At 33.0% G+C, this 23,783-nt stretch overlaps 3 protein-coding genes across 5 annotated transcripts; 1 reads left to right on the top strand and 2 right to left on the bottom strand.

Moving 5' to 3' along the window:
• Positions 1-815: 815 nt before the first annotated feature.
• On the top strand, positions 816-3,908 carry LOC118070894 (aquaporin AQPAn.G-like). 2 transcript variants are annotated; one of them, XM_035089761.1, is made up of 6 exons: positions 816-917; positions 2,350-2,482; positions 2,551-2,810; positions 2,917-3,201; positions 3,376-3,579; positions 3,704-3,908. In XM_035089761.1, exons 3-6 carry the CDS (start codon positions 2,553-2,555, stop codon positions 3,746-3,748), a joined length of 792 nt encoding a protein of 263 aa, XP_034945652.1. In that variant the 5' UTR covers positions 816-917; positions 2,350-2,482; positions 2,551-2,552; the 3' UTR covers positions 3,749-3,908. The 2 variants fall into 2 exon arrangements, with proteins under 2 accessions (XP_034945652.1, XP_034945651.1); XM_035089760.1 differs by having other exon boundaries at positions 831-1,092.
• Positions 3,909-4,378: 470 nt separating this feature from the next.
• Positions 4,379-8,523, bottom strand: LOC118070893 (uncharacterized). 2 transcript variants are annotated; one of them, XM_035089759.1, is made up of 3 exons: positions 8,230-8,523; positions 6,267-7,838; positions 4,379-6,197 (listed from the first exon to the last, which is right to left on the bottom strand). In XM_035089759.1, exons 1-3 carry the CDS (start codon positions 8,380-8,382, stop codon positions 4,746-4,748), a joined length of 3,177 nt encoding a protein of 1,058 aa, XP_034945650.1. In that variant the 5' UTR covers positions 8,383-8,523; the 3' UTR covers positions 4,379-4,745. The 2 variants fall into 2 exon arrangements, with proteins under 2 accessions (XP_034945650.1, XP_034945648.1); XM_035089757.1 differs by having other exon boundaries at positions 4,379-7,838.
• Positions 8,524-8,972: 449 nt separating this feature from the next.
• Positions 8,973-23,700, bottom strand: vkg (viking). Its single transcript, XM_035089835.1, has 21 exons — positions 23,193-23,700; positions 21,087-21,269; positions 17,098-17,142; positions 16,749-16,970; positions 16,614-16,676; positions 16,034-16,270; positions 15,400-15,561; positions 15,009-15,285; positions 14,591-14,932; positions 14,150-14,499; positions 13,665-13,914; positions 13,212-13,405; positions 12,919-13,125; positions 12,570-12,775; positions 11,647-12,490; positions 11,253-11,565; positions 10,892-11,157; positions 10,722-10,809; positions 10,275-10,631; positions 9,902-10,194; positions 8,973-9,748 (listed from the first exon to the last, which is right to left on the bottom strand). The coding sequence occupies exons 1-21, from the start codon at positions 23,313-23,315 to the stop codon at positions 9,245-9,247; spliced, it is 5,526 nt and encodes a 1,841-aa protein (XP_034945726.1). The 5' UTR covers positions 23,316-23,700; the 3' UTR covers positions 8,973-9,244.
• Positions 23,701-23,783: the final 83 nt, after the last annotated feature.

Below are 23,783 nucleotides of genomic sequence, written 5' to 3'. Positions count from 1 at the left end.
ACTTACGTCTGGTTTCATTCAAACTATCACGAGGCCAGAGTTGTGATTTTAAACAGAATAACATTTGATCACTTGCAGCTTCACTCTTATAATTTTCAGTTAATGACTTGGAATCTGTCTTGCAATTCTAAAGAGAATAATCGCCTTTTAAATGCAAGCAGATTGATGGAAATATAATAAGTAAATTATTCAGAAACTATAAAAAATACTTACACAATATCTTGTAACAGCTTCAAAACCTTTTCAAGTGTAAAAATTCTTCAATTGTTCATCACAAGTCAATTATTATAATTATTGTTTCAATAAGTGCCACTGAAAATACTGAGAAAGGTATGAACATTAAACAGATACATTGATTATTAGAATGAGGAAGTAAAATCTATTTAAAATCAGATAAATTTAAATGATAACAGGACCCAATTATTCAATAGATCAAAGAAATCTATGAATACGTTTAAAAAGTAGCAAAAGAAATTGGTATAAGGATATTTGTTTTATTTTATAGAAATGAAGAGGAAGATATTAAAAAAATTGGATTTTTTTCAGTTTATTACATTATTTTACTTTGATCTTCTTAAAAAAAAGATAAGAAATATTCTCAATTAATATTTACTTATTTAATCACTAAATCTTTTTCAAATTATGGCATTGATAATAAAAAATATAAATTCATGGTTATTTTAACCAAATTATACAACTGTTGGTTTATAAAAAATATATATTGGTAAGAATAATTCTAATCTGAAGGCTCCCTCCCTTCTCTTGGTGGTTGAGTTACCGCAGTAAAAACCTCCAAGTCTACTGTACTGACGAGACACGTATATGAGATAGCTTGTCGTGAAAACACAGCCCAGTTGTTGCTCAGGAAGCTCTACGTGAGGCTGTTGCTATTGATGTCAAAGTCTAAAAGTGAACCGGTATACTTTTGTTTACAAATATAATTATTGTCTTAACAACAATCAATATTTTATATACTAGTGATTCTTGCATACATTTGCATGAACATTGCCATCATTATTCATCATAAATCTTTTCGATTAATTTGTGTAATAAATCCATTAATCAACAGTATCGTTTAAACAAACTGAAACGGTAAGTTCATTTGATAAGTTTTTTTCAAGCTTCAATGACTTAATATTGCTAAGTTTTTGTCATGATGACAAAAAATTGAAGTTATTTCTTTTAGAATATCAGAATTGATTAAGAAATAGACCGGATTTTTAAAGTAATGGGAAAGCACTTGATGCAACAAGTAGAAGTCAAAGAAATGTCTTATTGTATATTGAATACTCACTGGTTGTTGTTTATGAGTACTATAAGATAAAATAGAAAAGTAATCCAAAGAGAGATCGATCGTTCACCATAAGAGGTTTATGTGATCTACTAAAGACTCAAATTTAACTGTAACTGCAATTAAATTAAATACTGTCATTTTCTCTGACAAGCTACACCATTTCTTACTGAATAGTCAAACAAAAAAAATTAATGATTAATAATATCTGAGAGTGATCTAAAAAATTTTCTTACGTTGATATGTCTTATTTACTATTATTGTATGTCGACTTCATTATTGTAATCTAATGGCTTTGCAAACAATTTAAAAAGTAGACTAGCAGATGTTTTAGTTACAAAGAAATATAAAATCCAACTTAATCAACAAGCAACTTTATAGTGTATGTTATTAGATAAAGAGATTAAGAGAAAAATATTTAATTACAGTAAATATTTTCATTGTTAAAATTAGTGTTAATGATAGATATTAAATAATATTATAGAAAAATAAAAAAAAAAGTTAAATAGAAAATTATAAAATCTATTAATAAGTGTGAAAAGCTTAGAACGTGGGTGATGATTAACTCGAATAGGTAAGAAGAATTTGTGATGATTAAATAATTGAAAAAAGGTATACGACAATAGAATTATAAGTAATGATGATCTTCATGATCTCTAGCCTTCGAGAAGATTTAAAGAGAGCGACATTCAGTTCGCGATATGTTCCTCTTTCTCTCTAAAACTCCTACTGTATTGCTGCCCTCGATCTAAATTAGAAACGTAAATGAACAACCCGCTAATCGTCTATAGGTCGTTCATATTTTTATTATATTTTTTCATTGACAATATTAATAGTTTATCAAAAAACTTTTTAAATAATAAGATTATATATGACACTCCTTTATGTGAATAAAATAATATCACTGTGCACATATGTGGGTATATTATTTTAGATCCATCAATATCATAAAACTCATTATTTAAAGACATTAAATTTGCCACTCCTATTTTAGTTATTGATATTATATTTTTTATGAGCTTTAGGATTATAATAACAGTCTGTTAATTTGCTTTAAGGGTTCAAGGACTACACTGCTGATGATTAAACATCACAATTTGATTGGAGACATATAGAATAGGCGAAGTCATTTTAATTATCCAGTGAAATTCAATAAAAAACTTGAAGTAATTTAATAAATTCTAATAAAAGGTAACTGATTTGATTGTTTGAAATTTCGAAAAAAATAATATGAAGAAAAAAAACTTTTTTTATTTTAGAAATGGCTAATTTAAAATCAGTTCTTGGAGCACATGAACTCACTGATAAGAAGGCAGGATTATGGAGAGCATTAATAGCAGAATTTTTTGGAACAATGTTGTTAAATTTCTTTGGATGTGGAGCTGTTATTACACAAAATGTAGTGGCCATTGCGTTAGCATTTGGTTTAGCAGTTACTGGAGCTGTGCAAGGAATTGGACATGTATCTGGAGGACATATAAATCCAGCAGTTACTTTTGGTCTGGCTGCAATTGGAAAAGTAATTTTTTTTCCACTTTTATAGGGAATTAAAAAGATGAAGATAATTAATGATATAATTATTATAAATAAAAAGATATCAATTTGTGGTAATTTGTTAAATGTAGGTATCAATCTTGCGAGCTGTTTTATATGTACTAGCTCAAAGTGCTGGAGCAATAGCTGGCTCCGCAATGATTCGTGCATTATCGCCAGAAGAAATGGAAGGTTTTATTGGAGTAGTATCACTAGCACCTCATGTTTCACCAGTTCAAGGTCTAGGAGTTGAATTTTTTTTAGCTCTTATTTTAGTTCTTGTCGTTTGTGGAGCCTGTGATGATGCTAAAATTGAAAGCAAGGGTATTGCTCCATTAATTATTGGTCTTACTGTTACTCTCAGCCATTTAGTTGGAGTAAGTATTAAATTTATTAATAAATTTTTCAATATTCTAATAGAGAAATATTTTTATTTAATGAAAAAATAATAATTTACCGAGAAAGATAGTTATGTAAAGTATCAATAAGATTTGAAACAAAGGATACGACTTTGTAAGATACAACATAATTGCACGTTTATGGTAATCCAGGTACCAAGAACCGGTGCTGGAATGAATCCAGCTCGCTCTCTGGGAAGTTCTGTAGTCATGGGAAACTTTGAAAATCATTGGCTCTACTGGGTTGGTCCAATTCTCGGTGGAATGGCTGGAGGACTAATTTATATACATGCTCTAGGACCAGCAAAGGTCCCAGAGCAAAAAACTTATTCATCAGTTGCTACAGAAGAAAAGGAGGTAAAACTTTGAATGAAAAGTACATCAAGTATCATAAAACTTAATTTGTAAGAGAGACTTAAACGTTGTTTGTATATCACTGTTGAGTCAGAACAAGGAAAATAGTTTTGTTACTGATTTTCAGCTTCACAGACTTACCACTACTAGAAAGGAAGCACATCCTGTTTAATCTCATCAGTTAATACTCATGGTGAATCATTTATTCATTACATTAAAACTTATTATGTTCACTATTTACAACATTATATGTAACCATTATTTTATCTGATTCATTGTTATTGGGTTGATTTTTAAATACCTATTGTATTTTCTTTAATTAATTGACATTAATTGTTCTTTTATTTTATTGTAATTTGCTATTGGTATTTTTATACACTTATTAATTATTCAAAACTTGAAAAAAAAATTCCATTTATAAACTTGATATAAAATGAAAATAATTCTGCCATCAACCCCATATTATTTTTATATTTGTCATCTCTTGTTGTATATAAAATGACTGAATTATATATATATATATATATATATATATATATACAAATGTAATATTCTTTGAAGAATGTTTACTATTCAAAATGTATTAATAATAAAGCAATAATATTTCTACATACCATTCTTATACTGTGAAATTATTTCTTAACAATAAGTGGAAAAATTATTATTTTTTACGTCAAGGTGGAGAGAAGTAATTGATTTAGCTAGAAAAAAATTAATATCATTATTATCTATAGAAAATGAGAGGAAATAATTGACTATTTATTTAATATATACAATAATGTATATTTTTTTCAAATTTTTTTTATTTTGTTTGGTAAGTGCATCAAATATTTGTATTATGCTACAATATATATATTGATGAAGTACAATTATACTTCTTACAGGAATTAATTTATTTATAATGTATAGAGTTAGTCATAAGATATAAGTATTCTGAAAATTCAAAGTAAAATAATTACCAAAAAGTTTTCATAAGCTCATGGATGTCATAAATATATGAAAATATTGGATAGAGCTTATCACATCAACCCATTCCTAGACTTATTTTTTATGATTACATATTTTGATACATAATAAAAATCAAGTCAATTGATAATTGCTTTTGTAGATAAAAAAATTAAAAGTATACAATGAAGTAATGATTTCAATTATGAATGATCCAATTTGAATTAACCTTCCATTTGCGAAAGCTTGTCTTCTAAACTATCTTGACTATCATTCGTATCATTCAAATTTATCGTATCATTCGCTTGAGATAATGCTATTACTGAGTCTTCGAGATTTTGAGTGGATTTCTGAATTGGAGAATCTGAAGCTTCAAAAATATCTGTCGATTCATTTAGTTCTGGTTGTTCAAGTGCTACAGGTGGTTCAACTGCTTCCTTAGGTGTGGTTTCATTCTGTACAACTTCGTCAACTTCCATTTTCATCTCTTCATCAGTAGTTTTTTTTACTATAGGTTTAGGTTTAACTTTTTCTTTAACGCTTTTATCATCAACTACTTTCTTTTCTTCTACTTTTGCTGGTGGCTCTTCTACTTGTTTTTCTATACTCTCAACTTTAGTTTTTTCTTCTTCTTGATTATTCGATTCAATTCCAGAAATTTCCGATAAATTACTAAGAACATTCTCTTGTATCTTTGCAACATTATCAGCAGTATCTAAAATACTACTCAACTCTCGACTCATTTGTTCAACTTCCGATGGTTCTTCTTCTGTTACAACTGCTATTATTGGTGTTACTATTGTTGATTCTGCTACTGTTACAGGTGTTGCTGTTGCTTCTGTTTTGGAGCAAGTAGTTTCTTTAATAGGTTCCTTTTTTTCAATCGATTTTTCAACTACTTTTATTTCCGTTTTAATGTCAGTGTCGTTATACTCTCGTTCTTCATCATAAATGCTTTGTTTTCTTTTTACAAATACTCGTTTAAGAGGTAATTCTTGCTCATCTTCAGAATCATGTCGTTCTGGTAGCATGTCATCAATAGGTTCATACTCTTGCTGTTGTTTTCTAGCTTGCAATTCTTCTATCTTTAAGCGTTGTTGTTCAACACGTTTCTCTAATTGTTCTAATTTTTCTTTCGTTTCTTGATCTCCTATTGATAATGTTTTAATTTCTGCTTTCTCTAGAATTGCCGTTTTGTCATTTACAGTTGATTGCGAAGTTTTTAACTCAAATTTAGGTGTTTCGGATACAGTTGCATGTTGTTCTGTAGAAGACTGAAGCACTTGGACTACATTCTTTTCAACTGGCTTTTTGACCACCACTCGTTTAACTACATTCCCCTTTGGTAGTTTAGCAAGCTCCGATGGATCGATTTCCGTTCCATCAGGATTCATGATTATTTCTCGCGTAACATCACCTTGCCGAATAGTTCTACGTACAATAATTCTTTTCTTTACCTTAGCATTAGTAGAATTAGCCTTGACGGTTTCAGTGTCTTTTACCGATACAGTTGTTGAGGTCTCAGTACTTCCTGTCGCTGGCTTTTTAACAACAATACGTTTTATTACCTTTGTAGAAGTATTCACTGATTTAGCGGTGACTGGAGTTCCTGGTTCGATTTTTTCCTCCTTGACGGCTGCTCGTGGACGTAAAGTCTGCATATCTTTGCCTTGTTCCTGTGGAATGTTAACATGTTGTAATGGAATTTTATGTTCTTCAAAAACAGATGCAACAATCTTCTGTACCTCTGCTTCAGTGTCATCAACACGATTTTTTGATGTCTCTTCTTGTTTTACATGCTGCACCTTGACCGCTGATGAAGTAGGACTGGTTTTAGTTGCAGTTCTAGTCTCCGACACATCGCGACGTTGTATTGGCATCAAAGTTTTTATGGTTTTCTTGATTATCTGTCCGTCCTTTCCACGAACAAATACAACCTGTTCTTTGCGTTCTTCTTTCTCAGCTCGCTCTGGATCTTCTTCACTCTCTTCGGGCTGTCTCTTTATTGGCTTTTGATATTTTCTAGCAAGTGATGCAGGTGGCTCATAGTCATCATCACCATCAGAAAATTGTTCTTCTTCCTCTTCTTCTTCGGATTCAGATTCAAGTTTGTCCTTGCTATCTGGAGATAAACCATCTGGTCCCATTTTTTCTCCAGCTTCAATATGCTGTTTCATGTGAGTCACATAATCAGCACGATTGCGACAAGACTCTTGACATACAGGACATGTTAAACCCATACCTGTACGTTTGCTATGCGTTAGATGATGAACTTCTAGGCTCTCTTTTCGTTTGAATGCTTTACCACACTCTTCACAGACATGACGTTTCTCGACAGAGTGGGTACGCATATGACGAGTCAGATGATGAGAGAGCAAAAAGTCACGTGGACAAAGTTTACAAAGATAAGGGCGATGTCCAGCATGAGTTTGCAGATGACGAGCTAATTTAGTGCTTGTTCTGAAAGCTTCTTTACAGTATTCACAAGTAAATGTCTTGTCTTCAGCATGGAGCATTTCATGACGTTCTAGGCCTTGTTTGTAAGTAAAACGTTTGCTGCAAATATTACATTGATATGGTTTAGTTGTTTTATGTGATGTATCTTCATGTTTTTCCAATTCCTCACGAGTAAAGAATTCTCGATCACAATGTTGGCAACTATAGCGTAAATCTTCACGATGAATCTTTTCGTGACGTTGAAGTAAGTTAGCTCGAGTGAATTTTTTATTGCAAATTGTACAAGAATAAGGTTTCTCTTCAGAATGAGTACTCATATGCTTCTGTAAATCATACTTGGAGAAAAACATGCGTTCACATTCAGTACATTTGAAATTACGATCACGATGAGCACTCTGAATATGAAGTTGGAGAGCTTGTTTAAGAGGAAACGTTCTATCGCATTGATCGCAAGCATGTACTCTTATTTCACCAGGTTCCAATTTTCTACCATCTTTATCATCAGTTTCTTCATCACCTTCAGAATCAGGATGAGACATTTCTTCTTTATAGTAATCATTGCGATCTGATTTAATGCTTGATGAGTCCTGTCGTTCACGCTCTCTTCGCTCTCGGTCTCCATTATCAACTCTCACCTTTTTTATCTGGTCTTGACCTCTTTGCTCTAATGTACGTTTTCCGCTTTCATTAGTTGAATCATTAGTGATTGGTGGAAAAGGTCTAGGTAATACACCAGTTGCTGGATATGCTCTTAAAGCTTCATCAGCTTTTTTACATTGTTGCTTGAATTTATATGAGCGATCCAAATTCCAACGACAATAATTGCAAATCATTTGTGGCATCCCATCAGCTGAATAAACCTTTGGAAATAAAAATAAATATATAAGTATGAAGTAAGATTCCAAGTATGTAACATAATATCATTAGTGAATATAATATCATAACTATTTCTTCCCGCCAGAATATCAATACATGTAAAATAACGTTAATGATGTTTTATTGAGTGTTAGTGTAGTGAATAGCTGTTTTAGAGTAATATTTGCTTATAAAGTAACCGAGAAAACTTCTTTATCAACACCGCTCGATACTTATTGACGACTTGCTTCTACTTCGCCGATTGCTCCTACATCAATTATATTACCAAATTGCTGATTTTGATAAACGTGATTTTCCGTTGAGAATCAAAAATCTGATGCAATCGAATATAGATAAAAATTATGATAATGATAACAATAAATTTTTTTATTTTACCTCAATGGCTACACAAGACATTATTTGGAGGGTAAGCGGCACTTGGAAGGGCTTGCTAGGATCCCTCTCGTAGATGAAGTTGAGTGGTTCATTCTCCGTTAGGCAGAATCGACATACACGTCTTGAACGTAATGGAGCAGGTCTATTTTCCATTTTTACTTCGTTTAATGTTTTATCCAGACACAAATGTATTATTTACGTTATGTTATCAGACAATACATAAATAGAAAAACGACGCCGAGCGTCGGTAAAGCGTCGCGTCACAACAACGAGCGGGACACCGATATGGCGGAACTAAACTTGGAGAGGTTGCCTTGCGTGGCGTCGCCAAGCCTTCCGACTGCGCGATATCAGCGCCGCTTGAGAAATCAACACTAGCGCCAATTGCAGAACTTTATGTTATTTACAGTCAATATTACCAATTAATGATACTGTACAACACTGCATTATCTACCGCAGCAAGAAATTGAGTTGGCGCTAAATTTCGATTTATTCTATCTCTTTTCTTAGTATGAACAGTTGATTAAATTGAAATGATATTTATTTGAAGAAGGAATAAAAAAGTAATTCAAATAACAACTTATCAACACTAAAGCGTATATTATTATATTACAATACCATAAAATGTAATCCTTTTAGTGGATTCTTTACTATTTATTGTTGAACATAAAAATCAATTGATAAACAGTAAAATAATAAAAAATGAAAACCAAATCATTATAATCAATTTTAATATAATATATTTGGCAGTATTTTAATTGAATAAAAAACAAATATTTAGTATTTTAAAATAGCATTTAGGTTTACTTTCTATGACTTATATTATATATATAAATTCTAGAAGTTAACGCATGAATTATGTGTCACAATGTGACATTTAATGTTGATAGATTCATAAAAATTATTCGTGAATATTAGTTATTATAAAAATTTTAATTATATATACATAGATAGTTAATAATTAATTAACATATTTATTCAATTTATTTTTAAATGCGTTAAATCTAGTATTACGTTAATATATGACTTCATTTGATTGTTCTGGCTTACGTATTCGACCTCTCCTACGGTATTGAGGAGGAACACGACCTGAGGTAATTCTACTATCTCTTATCGGTTGTCGTCGGCGTTGCTGCCAATCAGGTGGTGTACGTTGAATTGGCTGAGAATTATTTATCGTCGGTGGATACCTCTCACGTTCCGGTGGAGGTACATGACTTGTTCCATGTGATGTGAATGGTCTAAGTCTACTATTATTGTTTTCTGTGATTTGCCGTCGAATACAGACAGCACATCTACTAACTCTCGATGTATGATCGGCCTTAAGAGTCTGTTGTTGAGGTTTTCTAAACATCTCATGATTCTCGATTGTTGCTAGCCAGTAAGATATTGCAGTTGAGAAGTAATTACAAGTACCCAAACCACGGCATTCAATAAATGGTCGAGTACGGAATTCTTCAAGACATGATCCTGGAGAAATTAATGATTGTCCACCACCAGCTGATCCAGAATCACGATGCTATAAATTTAAACAGTTTTTTTTCACATTTTGGAACTTATCACTTATTCAGTATCAATTTGCTTCATTGCAAACTTCATCAACTATTTCATGTAATTTTTATTTTTACAGTAAACAAAAAAACTTTAGATTGATGAATTAATTTTTATTTACCATTAGAAAACTGTAACCAATCCACGCTTCATCCCAGCCTCCAGGACACTCAGGTATTGTCATGGATTGACTGTGTACTGCAATCATTCTAGTTGAAGCTTCACAAACTGAACATCTAGATATATATCTTCCAGCTTCGGGTGCAGGAATCGGAGTCATCATCATTGGCATTGGCTCTGTTGAACTTAGCCAATAGCTATAATCGTTACGTTGAGCGTAATCGCAAACATTATTTAAATTGCAGAATAGGAAAGGCATTGTAGAGAATTTCATGACACAACTGCCCGGGGAACCTATTTTTAGAACAAAACAAAATTATTTGATTGAATTGAGAGAATTATGTAATAAAGAAAGAATGAAGATATGAACTCACCTAAATCTTGTCCCCAAGGATGACCATTACCCATAATGTGCAACAGGGAGAATCCATCCCATAATTTGGTTGTCCCTCGTGGGCAGAGTGGAATCATTTCTGTTTGTGAATGTCTGGCAAAGTGGAAACCACGACTTCTTGGAGGTGGAGCAGGTAAAGCATCATCTCCTCTTATTCCAGCATACCCTGGTGCTCCCTGGCGACCTATTTCTCCACGTGCTCCTTGACGTCCAGGTAAACCATCTTGTCCATCAGGACCTGGAAGTCCTGGTAAACCATTTTCTCCTCTTTCTCCTTCAAGACCAGGTAATCCATCTAAACCTGGCATTCCCATGACTCCTGGTGTTCCAGGGTATCCTTGAAGATTATAAAAATTTTTTATTTCATCAATCATTGCATCGTATAGAAACAAATCAGTGAACATAAAACATATTTACAAATATTTACCTGGTAAACCGGGTAGACCAGGATCACCAATGGGTCCTTTTCGCGGGAATGGTGGGTAAGGATTGATTCCTGGATCTCCTTTAGGTCCCTATTCACAATTATAGACATGTAATAAATTTATGAATTTGTAATATTTTAATGAAAATTGATATGATAGATTTTATACATACTTGAGGTCCTTCAGGTCCTTGTACTCCAGGTAACCCTGGTTCTCCTGGAATTCCTCTCTCTCCCTTTAAGCCAGGGTATCCAGGTAATCCTGGTCTTCCAGAATCACCAATTTCTCCTTTAGCTCCATGTCGACCATCACGTCCAGGGTAACCAATATCTCCTTGTTCACCTTTCGGAGCATAACGTGCATAACCTATTTCTCCTCTAAAACCTTTTGGACCATCAGGTCCAGGGAACCCTGGTAAGCCAGGTAAACCTGGTGCTCCTAATGAAACAAATATTATTAATATTATGAATTTAGTTATGATACTAAGTATTTTGTAGATTTATTTGATAGATTAAACTCTTGTAAAACTTTACCTGGACGACCTTCAAATCCACGTGGTCCTAAATTTCCTTTTTCACCTTTTGGTCCAGGAATACTTCTGCCTGCATCGCCTTGAATACCTTTTGGTCCATCAGGACCATATTCACCAGGTGCTCCTTTTTGTCCTGGTCGTCCTGGAATTCCTGGTTGTCCATCAAGACCTGCCATACCTGGTTCTCCACGTTCAGCAAATTGTCCTGGTAAACCTGGAGCCCCAGGCAATCCCCGGTCACCAGGCAACCCTGGTAATCCTTCCAATCCAGGAAATCCATCGGGGCCAGGATATCCATCATCACCACGAACTCCCTAAAAATATTTTTTATTCATTCACACTTGTTTTCATTCTTCATCGTTTTGATAGATTAATTATAAAAATATTTATGTTACCTTACGACCTGGATAACCAGGTGATCCCATATCACCTTGTTCTCCTTTTCTTCCACGTAATCCATGAAAACCAATATCACCAACTTCCCCTTTAGTAGCTTCAGCGTACGGAGTTAATCCAATGTCACCCACTTCTCCTTTAGGCCCATGAAGTCCAGGAAGACCAGGGAATCCACGTGGACCTGGATCTCCCGGATTACCTGGTCGACCCATGGATCCTGGGTCTCCATCAAATCCACGTTTTCCTTTAAGCCCATCAAAGCCAGCTACACCCATTTGCCCTCGCTCTCCTTTTTCTCCTGTTCTTCCAGGTATACCCGGAGCACCTGATCTACCAGGAGCACCATCATCACCTCGTTCCCCTTTAAATCCATCAGGTCCGATATCTCCTATTTCTCCCTTTGGACCTGGTCTTCCATCGATTCCATTCCAACCAGGTTCACCTTTTGGCCCAGTTAAGCCATCAAATCCAGTAGAATCTAATCCAGGCTCTCCAGGAAGTCCAGGTCGTCCATCAAAACCTGGTCTTCCTGGTATTCCTACTTCTCCCATAAATCCAGGTTCTCCCATATCTCCTTGAGGACCACTAAAAGCATTTTCACCCGGTTCTCCTGGTAATCCATCGTAACCGACGTCTCCTGCTATTCCAGGTAATCCTGGAGGTCCAACAGGACCTGATACGCCTGGAAATCCAATATCTCCTCTTTCTCCTTTAAAACCTGGTAGTCCAGGAATACCATCTAATCCTGGCCAACCAGGTGGACCAGGTTCACCAATTTCTCCGTCATCACCTTCTTCACCGGGACGCCCTGGCAGTCCAGGCATTCCAAACATTCCAGGGTACCTATAATATATAATGGATCAATTAGTTATTAGAATTTTTTTTTAAATCTCACAAAAAAAATAACTATAAAATTCTTTACCCTTGAGGTCCAATATCACCATCTTCACCTCGACGACCAATATTTCCAATTTCTCCTTTCAATCCTTTCATTCCTTCATATCCAGGAGGTCCATCAGCACCACTAAGTCCAATATTACCAAGCATTCCAGGACTTCCAGGAAGACCTGGACTTCCGGGATAGCCACGAGGTCCTTGAATGGAATCACCTCGAACTCCTTTTGCACCCTGTAAAGATAAAATTTTTTTAAATAATATGTAGAAGTAATCGTAGTTCTTTAAATTATTTTTAACATTGATCAATAACTTGAAAAATAAACAAGTGTAATTTTCATGAGAAATTTCATAAATTGAAAGATTAATAAATTTACTTCAAGTCCCGGAAGTCCTTCAAAACCAGGTGCGCCTTTAGCTCCTTTATTTCCCTTGGGACCACCATCACCAGGATTTCCTCTACGTCCTTGAGGTCCTTCTTCTCCGTAGTCACCTTTTTCACCTTTTCTACCACGCTCTCCGATTTCTCCGTATAATAGATTCGTTCCCATATCTCCTCGATCTCCTTTTGTGCCTGGGGCACCCTAATAATGATGATTGCATAAAATTATCATATTTTAATCGTATTTACGTTTGAATAACAGAATTGAATTTTTTTTTCGTTACTTACAGCAAAGCCTGGTGGACCTGTAGGTCCTGGTTTTCCGGCAGAACCACGAGGCCCTTGATCACCAGGTATTCCAGCATATCCTTTCAATCCTGGTGCACCTTGTAAAGATATACCAGGAGAGCCTTGTAGCCCTGGAGCACCAGGCCAACCTTCATCTCCAGTAGGACCAGGCCAGCCTTTGAGTCCATCATAGCCTGTGAAAATTTTGTTTGTATTTTATTTTCATGTTGTTTTATTATAAGTATACCACCAGCAAAAGATAGTAGCGTTGCTGTTACGTCTAAGTGATATAAGATGATATTTTTTTAAATTTGCAATTTTGTTCTCAAAGTCATCATTTGTATGAGGTTAGCTAAATAGTGTACTACAATATGTATACTGTGGTTGTTGACTTCTTGTCATAAAGAGTACTTGTAAAAATTTAATATAAATTCTGAATATTTTTCAACTTACCAGGATCTCCTCGTTCTCCTTTGAATCCTTTATCACCTTTAAGATTAATATCGTATTCAGCAGATTCTCCTTGTTCTCCAGGTAAACCTGTTTCTCCTCGTACACCTTTAGGGCCTGGTATACCATCTAATCCAGGATCTCCACGAAGAAATTCAACTGGTACATCGGCATCTTCTCCTTTTTCTCCAGGTAAACCATTGAATCCTGGTCGACCATCTCTTCCTGGAGGTCCAGGTAATCCAAATTCACCCTTAAATAATTTTTTTTATTAAGATGGCTTACAACTGCACTAGTAAAATATCTATAAATTTATTACTCATTATACAATTTTCAAGTGCTTAACAAATTAAAACCGTATAATCAATAATAATTTAAATATAAATATCTGGATATAGATGTGCCGCTTTTTCCATTAATTAATCATATAACAGATCTGTTAAAAATTTTTTCTTCTCTTTTTTTAAATGATGTCGAAATAATCTTACTTTGTCTCCTTTAGGTCCTCCAGGTCCTGGATCACCGATTTCTCCTGGTGGTCCACGTATTCCTCGAAGACCTTCAAATCCTGGGTATCCTTTATCTCCAATATCACCAGGAGGAATAAAAATTTTTTCTTTCGGCGGCCAAATAATTTGACCAACTTCTCCTTTTGGTCCTTGTGGTCCCGCAATTCCTGGACGTCCACTGTCTCCTTCTAGACCCATTGGACCTACAGTACCAGGTCTTCCATGTTGTCCCTTAAATCCTCGTGGTCCTGGTAAACCAGGGAATCCTGGAGCTCCAGGATATCCGTTTAAACCAGAATCACCTGGTTCACCTTTTTCTCCCGGTAAACCTTGAAAATTATTTATCATACTTAATGTTTTAACTGCTTACACATGACACGTTTATTTACTTTATTATCACTAAATAAAAATAGCTCAAACCTGGTGAGCATACTCCACAATCATCACCGCGTTGTCCTTTTACACCCTTTGCACCTGGGAAACCAGGCCAGGCATCAGGTCCAGGTTGACCAGGAGTACCCGGTAAACCATCTTCACCTCGAGGTCCTTGAATCCTTACTCCTTTACCAGGAAAACCTTTTTCACCTGGGGGACCAGGATCTCCACGATCTCCTGGTAGACCCGGTGTAGCATCTATTCCCGGATATCCATCAGGTCCTTGAGGTCCAATAATGGTAATACCTGGGAATCCTTTCGCTCCTGGCAAACCAGGTAAACCAGGTCTTCCAGGAGGGCCCTGAGGACCCAAATTTCCAGGCAGACCTAAAGAAGTTTAAATTTGAGTTAAATAGTATTGTATTCTAAAAAAATGAAGGTTGTGATCATTTCCATATCATACCGTCATCTCCTTGTTCTCCCTTCACAGATGATCCTTTAAGCCCTGGAGTACCAGGAGGACCTCGTGGTCCAGGAGGTCCAGGTGGTCCGATATAACCCACTAATCCAGGCTTTCCAGGAGTTCCGGCTCTACCAGGTTCACCAGGTGGACCTAAATCTCCTTGAGGACCTATTGAACCAGCAATGATTTCATCGAGTTCAGGGATATATGCACCCTTTTCTCCTGGGGCTCCTTGTTTCCCCGGAGGTCCTTGATTTCCAAGTTCTCCTGGTTCTCCCTTGAAAATAAATGTTTTTTTTTTTTAATTTATGCATCATTTATGATTTAAATAGAACCGTAAATGTTTGTTTTAAAGAAAAAAAAAAATTGAATATAATATTTACAGACTTACATCCCATCCATCTTCTCCAGGACTTCCTGCATATCCAGGCGCTCCTTTTTCTCCTTTTTCACCAGCAGCTCCGGGAGGACCTTGAACACCCTGTTTTCCTCTTGGACCATCATCTCCTTGTTCTCCTTTTATACCTTTTACTCCCGCATATCCAGGTCGTCCCTTTGAATTAATAAATTCTATGCAAATCTTAACTAAGACTTATATGAATAAAATAGGGTAATAAATTATTACTGACTATTAAAAATCATTTATAATAGTTTGAGTGTTCTTCATTTTCATAATGGGAAGTTTGCAGTATGGATTTCTGGAGTTGCTCTTATCAACATTTTACTTTTATGGAGTGTCACGTCAACCATAGCTTATTTAGACTTGTTTACGCAATAAATTATCCTTTTTATACTTTTTATTATTAAAAATTGATATCTTCAAATATTCTTATTTTTTAAATTTGTAAATTTATTGACATTCAATTTTTACTCATGAATAATTTTTTATGAATAATAGACAGTTTTCAAAGAAGAAAATACTGATAATTTTAAAGAAAAAATGATTAAAATCTTGATCATATCAATAAAAAAATGAAGATAATAATCATAATCTCAGCACGTATGGTATCAAGTTTCATCCTTACCATCGGTCCTTTATCCCCAAGTTCACCTTTCCTTCCGCGATCTCCCCAGTCACCGCGAATACCTTTCGGTCCTTGTGGACCTTTCACAGGAATCGTATCGTCTTTTTTTCTCCATTCAGGAATGTAGGGACCGGGTTCTCCTCGATCTCCTGGCTCACCAATCTGACCTTTTACACCATAAACTGTTTCACCTTGATCTCCACGAGGTCCTGGTAGACCACGTGGACCAGTAAATCCCTATAAATATTTACAATCAATATAACAGTTGTTTCTTATTTTAAAAAATTAATTAAACTTATTAAAAATTTACTTTGCTGGCACTGTTTATTTTTGAATCAAGTGAATTTTATCTAAACATGCTGCTTAATATATTATATATTTACTTTGCATCAGCAAATACAGAGACTTTACACTCAGCAGTTTCCAAAGGTTTTTATGAGTTTTACATTTCACGGTAGCATTTATTAAGTATCATCTTTCGATAAATAAACTTTTAACGATAATTACAAAAATTGAATACTAAGAAATAAAACCAAAACAATATAGACTTTAATATAGGATGTTTTTAGTTACAGCTTACCATGTCTCCTGTCTCACCAGGATATCCCATATCTCCAGGAATTCCATAGCTTCCTGTGTATCCCTAAAAAGTAACATTTTTATCAAATATTTAGATTTTAATTGAAAGGTTTAAAAGTAGTATTAACGTTTTTACCTCAAGACCATCAACTCCTGGTTCACCACGGTCACCTTTTGCACCAACAGAATTGATTCCACCATCTCCAGGTTCTCCAGTAGGACCTGGATCTCCATCAGGTCCAGGAAAACCTCTTGGTCCATAAGCTCCTGGTATACCTGGTACACCAGCTCGTCCATCAGTTCCATTACAACCATCTAGTCCATCTGGTCCTCGAACTCCAGCAATACCTGGATGACCCTTTATAAATTGAAACAATTTATATGTATTTTCTAAATATCAATCTGTAGAGCTATTCTCTCTAATCATGTTCAACTGTCTGATGTACTACTCATTAATAGTTATTGTGATATGAATTTCAACTTACTGATAGACCTGGTTCTCCTTGAAACCCTTGTATTCCATCATCTCCCTAAAAATATTAAAATAGTATGTTAATTATTTTCATTTACGTATAGAGTCTACAACTTCCGGGATCAAAATTTATTTTGAAATTATTAAAATCATTTTCGGACTTTACCATGAAAATTTCAAGAAACCAGATGTTGCTGGTTATCAAAATTTTTTTAAATGCTGTAAAGTTTATTTGAATGATGTATATTTTGAAGATCATAGCTTTCAATCTAGCCCTACATAAACATCTTATATCGACTACTACCAGCGGATGTTATTTTTTACGTGGAATATATTTAAAACACATGGCTTTGCTAGTTTCTTTTTATTATCACAGAAACAAAAAATTTTATTTGTTATCTATCTTCAAAAAGACTTTAAAAAATTCTTGTAAAAGCAAAGATAATTAATAAAATTAGAAAATCGTTAACGTTGACAAAAATATTTAATACGTTGAATCATTCGGATAATTTTTTATCATTTCCTTCTGATTTCCTCAAAAATGAATTTAAAAAATTACTATGGACTAAATTTTCATAATTCTTTAGAAATTTCTCGTACATTAAATTTATTCACTGAAATTAAAATTTGAAAAAATAATTTATCTCAGTAATAAAATATAATTAGCTTTATAATTATGCTTCATTTTTAGACAGGTAAAAATATTACATACTTTGAATAAAATAAATTAATAAAACCTTTAATAAATTATCAGTAATGCTAGAAGTGGTATTAATTGCAGCTAAAAGTGTTAATTGAATACCTCTTCAATTCTAAAAATATTTGTATAACTGAAAATAATTGAAATAAAAATAATTCAGTATTATTTATATTTAATCTCCAAAAGTTATACTTTCAATTAAACTGATGCAATTCAAGTATTTGCAACACGAATTCAAGGTAACTTTCGTTCATGCTACATGACCATCCCATATAGTGTACACCAAATAAAAGTTGACACCGAATAATGGATATTCATACACTTGCTTTTTATGGTAAAGAGAAAGTTTTATATACAGAAGACTCACGCGTCAGAGGAATAAAATTTATCGCTCCAAAATTAAAATTGGTGCTGATATAACTTTTATCTGTAGGGTAAAATTTAATTTCTAAAATGAATTTTTTTTTCCTGAAGTCACTGGTCAATAGCTTTCTTTTCGTCAATTCTTAATTTATTTCAAATCAAAGGAATTTATTTAATGTAAAAAGAATTTCTTTATTATCATATTTCTCACGTAATCTTGACGCGAAAACGTATGCGAAATTGAATATGAGAATAGATTCAATGTACCTAGTTCAGAATAAGTAAGTGAAGGATATCTGTATATCAGATCTTTGGGCATCCGGTTTCGTCGATACAACTGACACATAACTGACAATGAGAAAATTGTCAATGGGAAGTTAAGTTATCAGGTCCTAGTTGTCATTAAGTGTCGTTTTTTTTTGCTCTCACATAATATAATATTATATATATGAATGATAAATTGCTGGAATATATTTTAGCATACTTTATTTTTGCAATAAAGATATCAATTCAACTGAATTCGTTAATAAATCTTTCATTCAGTTCGATACTGAACATTGAATTGATGATAAACAAAAATTTACATTTGAATGTTTTGACTAATTATTCAACATCCAAATTTAAACGAATAATTGTGAATATTTAAAATTTCCGTGAGTAACAACGGAAATGCATTCTCTACCCCCGCTCAAGAGATTTGATATACAAGAACAACGGCCTCTTCGTATCCGTTTATTCTCTTATCATTCGGTTCATTATTTATTCTTCTTGGTTCTTCTTTTTGTTTCTACATCGAATACAATAATAACAAAGAAAATTCGAAGCATTTAATGTAACGACTAATTCCGTTTGTGTACCGGATGCTAGATATTCGATACTCTTCATCAAACTCATAATCAAAAATAGTTTTATCGAGTTTTATAAAAAGCACATAATTACATTTCATTGTCATATACTGAAGAAATTCGGTAACTGATGAAAGATTTTGTTGAATGAAGTATTCAATTGTGGTTTTAGATCAATTGAAAATTATTAACAGAATGTACAATAGAAATTACAAATAAATATTTAAAATTAAAAATTTGTTGCTGATATGAAATTGTTATATTTATTCAATAAATAATTCATGATTTAGTGCTCTTCAATAAAGAGCTTTTGAATAAAGACACTCGAACAAATAAGTGATTTACTAGTAAATAAAAAAAAATCAGAATAATTCTTGAGTATTTGATTTTTATAAAAATTTAATTAATAAAAACTTGAAATTATTTTTTTCAACTTCTATTCATTTTATTCGATTTATAATCAATATTTAAACAAAATTAAATAATTATTAATTATTTTATATTAGAACGTTATATCGAATCGAATTGAATACACAAAATTTATTAAACACCAATATTTTTAAATGAATTTAATTATTCAATTTGTAAATTATTTTTAAAAAAAGTATGCATCAACAATTTGATATTTTTAATGATTCATTGAGAGTCCTATTAAAAGGTATAAAAATAAAAAATTACCATTTAACAAGTATACATATAAATTTTTGTTTTAATAAAATAATTGTCAATAGCAATGAGAGTGATTCTGACATCTTGTTATCATTTTTGATAGCCTACTTTAAGGGGAATGTCTCAAATGACGTAAGTTATATATAAACTCGTGTCCATTCCGTGCATTGATAATTGTGTATAGGCGTCATCTTCTGTATTAAATCATTATTTTTTATAAATTTTCTTCTCTTATCTACCAAGCCTAATTCATCTTCTATCATTGATTTTCCATCATTCCTATCATTCTAGAAATAATATAAACATCGTAGAATAATTTATCTTCATGCCTAGCTTATTAATTAATGCAAATATCAGCTATAGTAAAGATCAATGCCACATGTACGCGGTCACAATAATTCTAATAAACGCCTACTATTCTTTATAAATGAATTGTCAAGTCTGAAGTACTAAAAAGATGGTTTCTGACAATTGCTAATGGCTATAATAGTTAAAGAGTGGCTTGCACAAGCGACTCAGATCAACTGAACTGAGCTTGCATAAGCCCGATATAAACGCATTTATATTCCAGAATGAAGGCTTACGTCACGATTCTTTATATGAAGGAACATATATGTCAACTCTGTAATGCTTGTAAAATTGTTTGCCTCTCTCGCAGAATGATGAATATACTAATCAAAAGAGGAATCATATATTCCGATTTGTCTTGCCTTGCTAGTTATTTCAACTTTGATGATTCAATTAAAACAATCATTATTCTTGTTTCATATATATTTTTAAATAGTCATTCAAGTTTTATTGGACTCCGATTCACATATTTAGATTGCAAAGACATTTTTTTCAAATAACTCTTGAAGAGTTTGAATGAATAGTATAAAAAATAATGATTAAAAATTGATTTTAAATTGTTCTTTTATAGTTTGCAATGATAGATCGTGCTATTTAATATTAGATCATCAATTGATGCAATTGAAGACAATATTTTAAAGATTTATTGCATTTTTTTAAATCAGCAAAATGTCCAGCTATTTAATACAATGTATGTTAGTCCATATGGTGATGCTATGAAGGCTTTTGGACGATTGGAGAATCAGTTAAGTAAATTTGCCATATGACATCATTACTTTTTTCAACATTAGAAGAAAATGTAAATCACATTCAAACATCTTGGAAATAAATTTCTGCTGGAATTTTTGATGATTTTTTGACATACCCAAAAAAATTAATGAGTAAATATTATTTTTCATTTTATCTCCTATTTTGAACAAAAGTTTACATTTATATAACTGTCAAGATTTGTTTAGTTAGTGCTTATATTTAAGAGCATCTCTTTGGAGATTTTATATAAATATTTATTGAATTATCGACAAATGGTTATTTCCGTAAGCTCTAGATAACTATCGCTATGACACATTTTTCACTTACTCGATATCCTTTTTCTCCAGTTCCTCCATACTCTCCTTCGTCTCCTTTTTCCCCTTTCGGTCCTGGTGGCCCGTCTGGACCAATGTCCCCAGGAATTCCTTCCGGACCCTGAGGCCCTGCTATTCCAGGAAATCCTGGGGTTCCTTTGATTCCCGTACAATTACATGCATATGATTTACACACCTGGAATTATAAAATACAAACAAATCAGTATTTTTGAACATAATTATCAAAAAATATTAGTTCTAATAAAGTAATCAAATTAATTATTTTTTAGAGTAATTTTTTTGATCAATTGAAAATAATCATCATTTTCTTCTATCATACAATGAGAAAAATTTTGAAAGTTACTCCAAAAAAATTCAACTCACTAAAAAGCATTATATTTCCTGTAGCTCATAAAACATCTTGCTGACTTCCAGTTTCTATTTTAAATCAGCATCAAATATAGACGCTACTAAAAATTTCGTTTGTAAAATTGACTGTTTAATCATTTTCATGTATTATGTTAAGTATATTCTAAAATCAGATTAATTTTTATTTTTAATTATTCATTATTTAATGTTTATAAACACGAAAGTCATTGAAATTATCTAAAGAAAGTATAACATTACCAGCTACATTCTTCAGATAATAGATCATAATATATTTAAAATATTATATTATTAAATATAATTATTCAGATAAAAGTTTATGTTTATAGTTATTTATTTGAATAAACTCAAATATTTGTCAAAATAAATTGATAGAAATTGAAAGAAAATTTGGGGAAAAAAATCTCTAGTATGAATATTAATTCAGCAAAAGTATAACATCTGCACGTCAGCAAGATCTAAGTAGAAGTGAAGATAAATAGAGAACATTTTTTATTCTCATCGATTTTCAATGTTTCACTGTTCTTCCAAAATGTTTATCCATTTGTTCTGGGGATGCAGAATGTTCAGTTTTATGTGTGTCAATACTATGTCATCAAGCATCTTCTCTATCTTTTAAATTTGAAAAAATGTCCAACGGAAGTGAGACTTCTTTATTAATCTTAAACTACATGACAAGTGATAATTTTTTAGCTATGACCCATTATCAGACCCATTTATTTTAAGAAAATACTTTGACTTGAAGCATCATTGAAAAAAAATTCAGAAAATAATGAGATTGATTTTTTAATCAAGCATCATCATTTCTAAAGTGAACTGAACAATCTTGCTTGAGGTTTGAGTTATTTACAATACCAGGGGTTCAATTATGCAATCTTTTAGCAAGAATTTTCAATCATATAATTATCGAACTTTTATATAAATATTTTTTCTTATTAACATTTGGCTTTGCATGTATAATAGGTCATTAAACCAAACATCAACGGGTAAATGAATTCCCGGAATACTTTGAGGATGTATTATCACATCGAGGGCAAAGATTACTCATCGGTCAATTCATTACATTTGAAATTGGAATATTTTTTTATTGAGATCAAGTAAATTTGGACCATGAGATGAAATTAAAATGAATGATTGTTATCTGATGGCTTGTCATTCACACCATGTTCAGACGAAAAAAGACATTGATACCCATTGATGTACATCACATGTATTTTGCTTCACTTATCACTAATCATTCTCTTCATTAATGACCGTAGTGATAAATAAAAAATATGCTTTTCAAAAACAGTTGATTCCTTGAATCATTAGATATAAATTAATGTCATTGGAAGTATACCGATGTCATAAGTATATGTTGAAAAAAAATTTGATATCATTTCAGAGAGAGAGAGAGAGAGAGAGAGAGAAATGATTAAATAATGTTATAAATATAATCAAGTGATGTAATTATAAAATTCAATCGCTATTTGAATAATAAATTTGAAAAAAACACGTGATATGGTTTATTTTTATACGTACAGCTGTCTGAATAATCACAAGGAAAAACGAAATTTATGTCAAGAAATCGAGACCAGATAGACATTGAAACAGATCGAAGAGGTTTTTTAGTTAAAATAGCATGCATTTAAAAAAATAACAACAATAATAATAGTCTATAACTTAATATTTAAAAGATAAAAATAGAAAAGAAATTAAAAATAGAAAACTAAGAATGAAATATCAAACTTACCACAGCATGAGAAGGTTGAGAAGATGAAATAACAATGAGGAGTAGAAGCACACAGGTAACCGGTGTTAGAAGATATCGTTTGATGATGCTGCAGGACGAGATGACATCTCTCCTTAGGCACATTTTAAGTTCTCTCGAGATGCCTGGTAAATATCGGTATCTCCAGCACTCACCTCTGTGTAAAATTAATGTCTCAGTTTGTTACCGATATTTCCACGCGTCAATCCACATAGTTGGTAATTTTGAAAAACGTTAAATCGATAGAGAGAGTGAGTGTTGTTAACGCTAGACCCGAGTGCACCCAAACGTTTTCGTTGTCTTGCACGCTCCCGTGATCGAGCGCACAGAAGCCTCCGCTTGTTCTTGTTGTTCTTCTTCTGATTCTTCGTCTCCTTTTTCCTCTTCTGTCCTCTGTGAACCAATGTATTCTTACGCTTGCTAGAGAAAGATAAAAAACGACACAGTCGTGAGCCGGTCGTGCGCTATCGTCTGACTTGAACCGAGTGCGGACGAACACGGGACATTGGTTGATGGTGGCGGCTGGCGGCAATCCGGCCCCAGAGAAGTCGGGACCGCGCAGCAGTCCCGAGG

This window comes from Chelonus insularis, unplaced genomic scaffold (genome assembly GCF_013357705.1).
Source record: "Chelonus insularis isolate UGA/USDA-ARS -01 unplaced genomic scaffold, ASM1335770v1 contig_70_pilon, whole genome shotgun sequence".
Lineage (NCBI taxonomy): Eukaryota > Metazoa > Arthropoda > Insecta > Hymenoptera > Braconidae > Chelonus > Chelonus insularis.
This window is presented reverse-complemented; position numbering and strand designations above follow the sequence as displayed.

What these genes read in the sequence shown, in the direction of transcription:
- LOC118070894 (XM_035089761.1), top strand. Translation starts at nt 2,553, where the DNA reads ATGGCTAATTTAAAATCAGTTCTTGGAGCACATGAACTCACTGATAAG. An exon ending in GTCTGGCTGCAATTGGAAAA is followed by an intron (nt 2,811 to 2,916) that starts GTAATTTTTTTT and finishes TGTTAAATGTAG; the next exon opens with GTATCAATCTTGCGAGCTGT. An exon ending in CTCTCAGCCATTTAGTTGGA is followed by an intron (nt 3,202 to 3,375) that starts GTAAGTATTAAA and finishes ATGGTAATCCAG; the next exon opens with GTACCAAGAACCGGTGCTGG.
- LOC118070893 (XM_035089757.1), bottom strand. Translation starts at nt 8,382, where the DNA reads ATGGAAAATAGACCTGCTCCATTACGTTCAAGACGTGTATGTCGATTC. An exon ending in TGTCTTGTGTAGCCATTGAG is followed by an intron (nt 7,839 to 8,229) that starts GTAAAATAAAAA and finishes TTATTTCCAAAG; the next exon opens with GTTTATTCAGCTGATGGGAT.
- vkg (XM_035089835.1), bottom strand. Translation starts at nt 23,315, where the DNA reads ATGTGCCTAAGGAGAGATGTCATCTCGTCCTGCAGCATCATCAAACGA. An exon ending in CTGGTGAGACAGGAGACATG is followed by an intron (nt 16,271 to 16,613) that starts GTAAGCTGTAAC and finishes AAATATTTATAG; the next exon opens with GGATTTACTGGTCCACGTGG. An exon ending in AGGAGAACGAGGAGATCCTG is followed by an intron (nt 13,406 to 13,664) that starts GTAAGTTGAAAA and finishes AAATTTTCACAG; the next exon opens with GCTATGATGGACTCAAAGGC.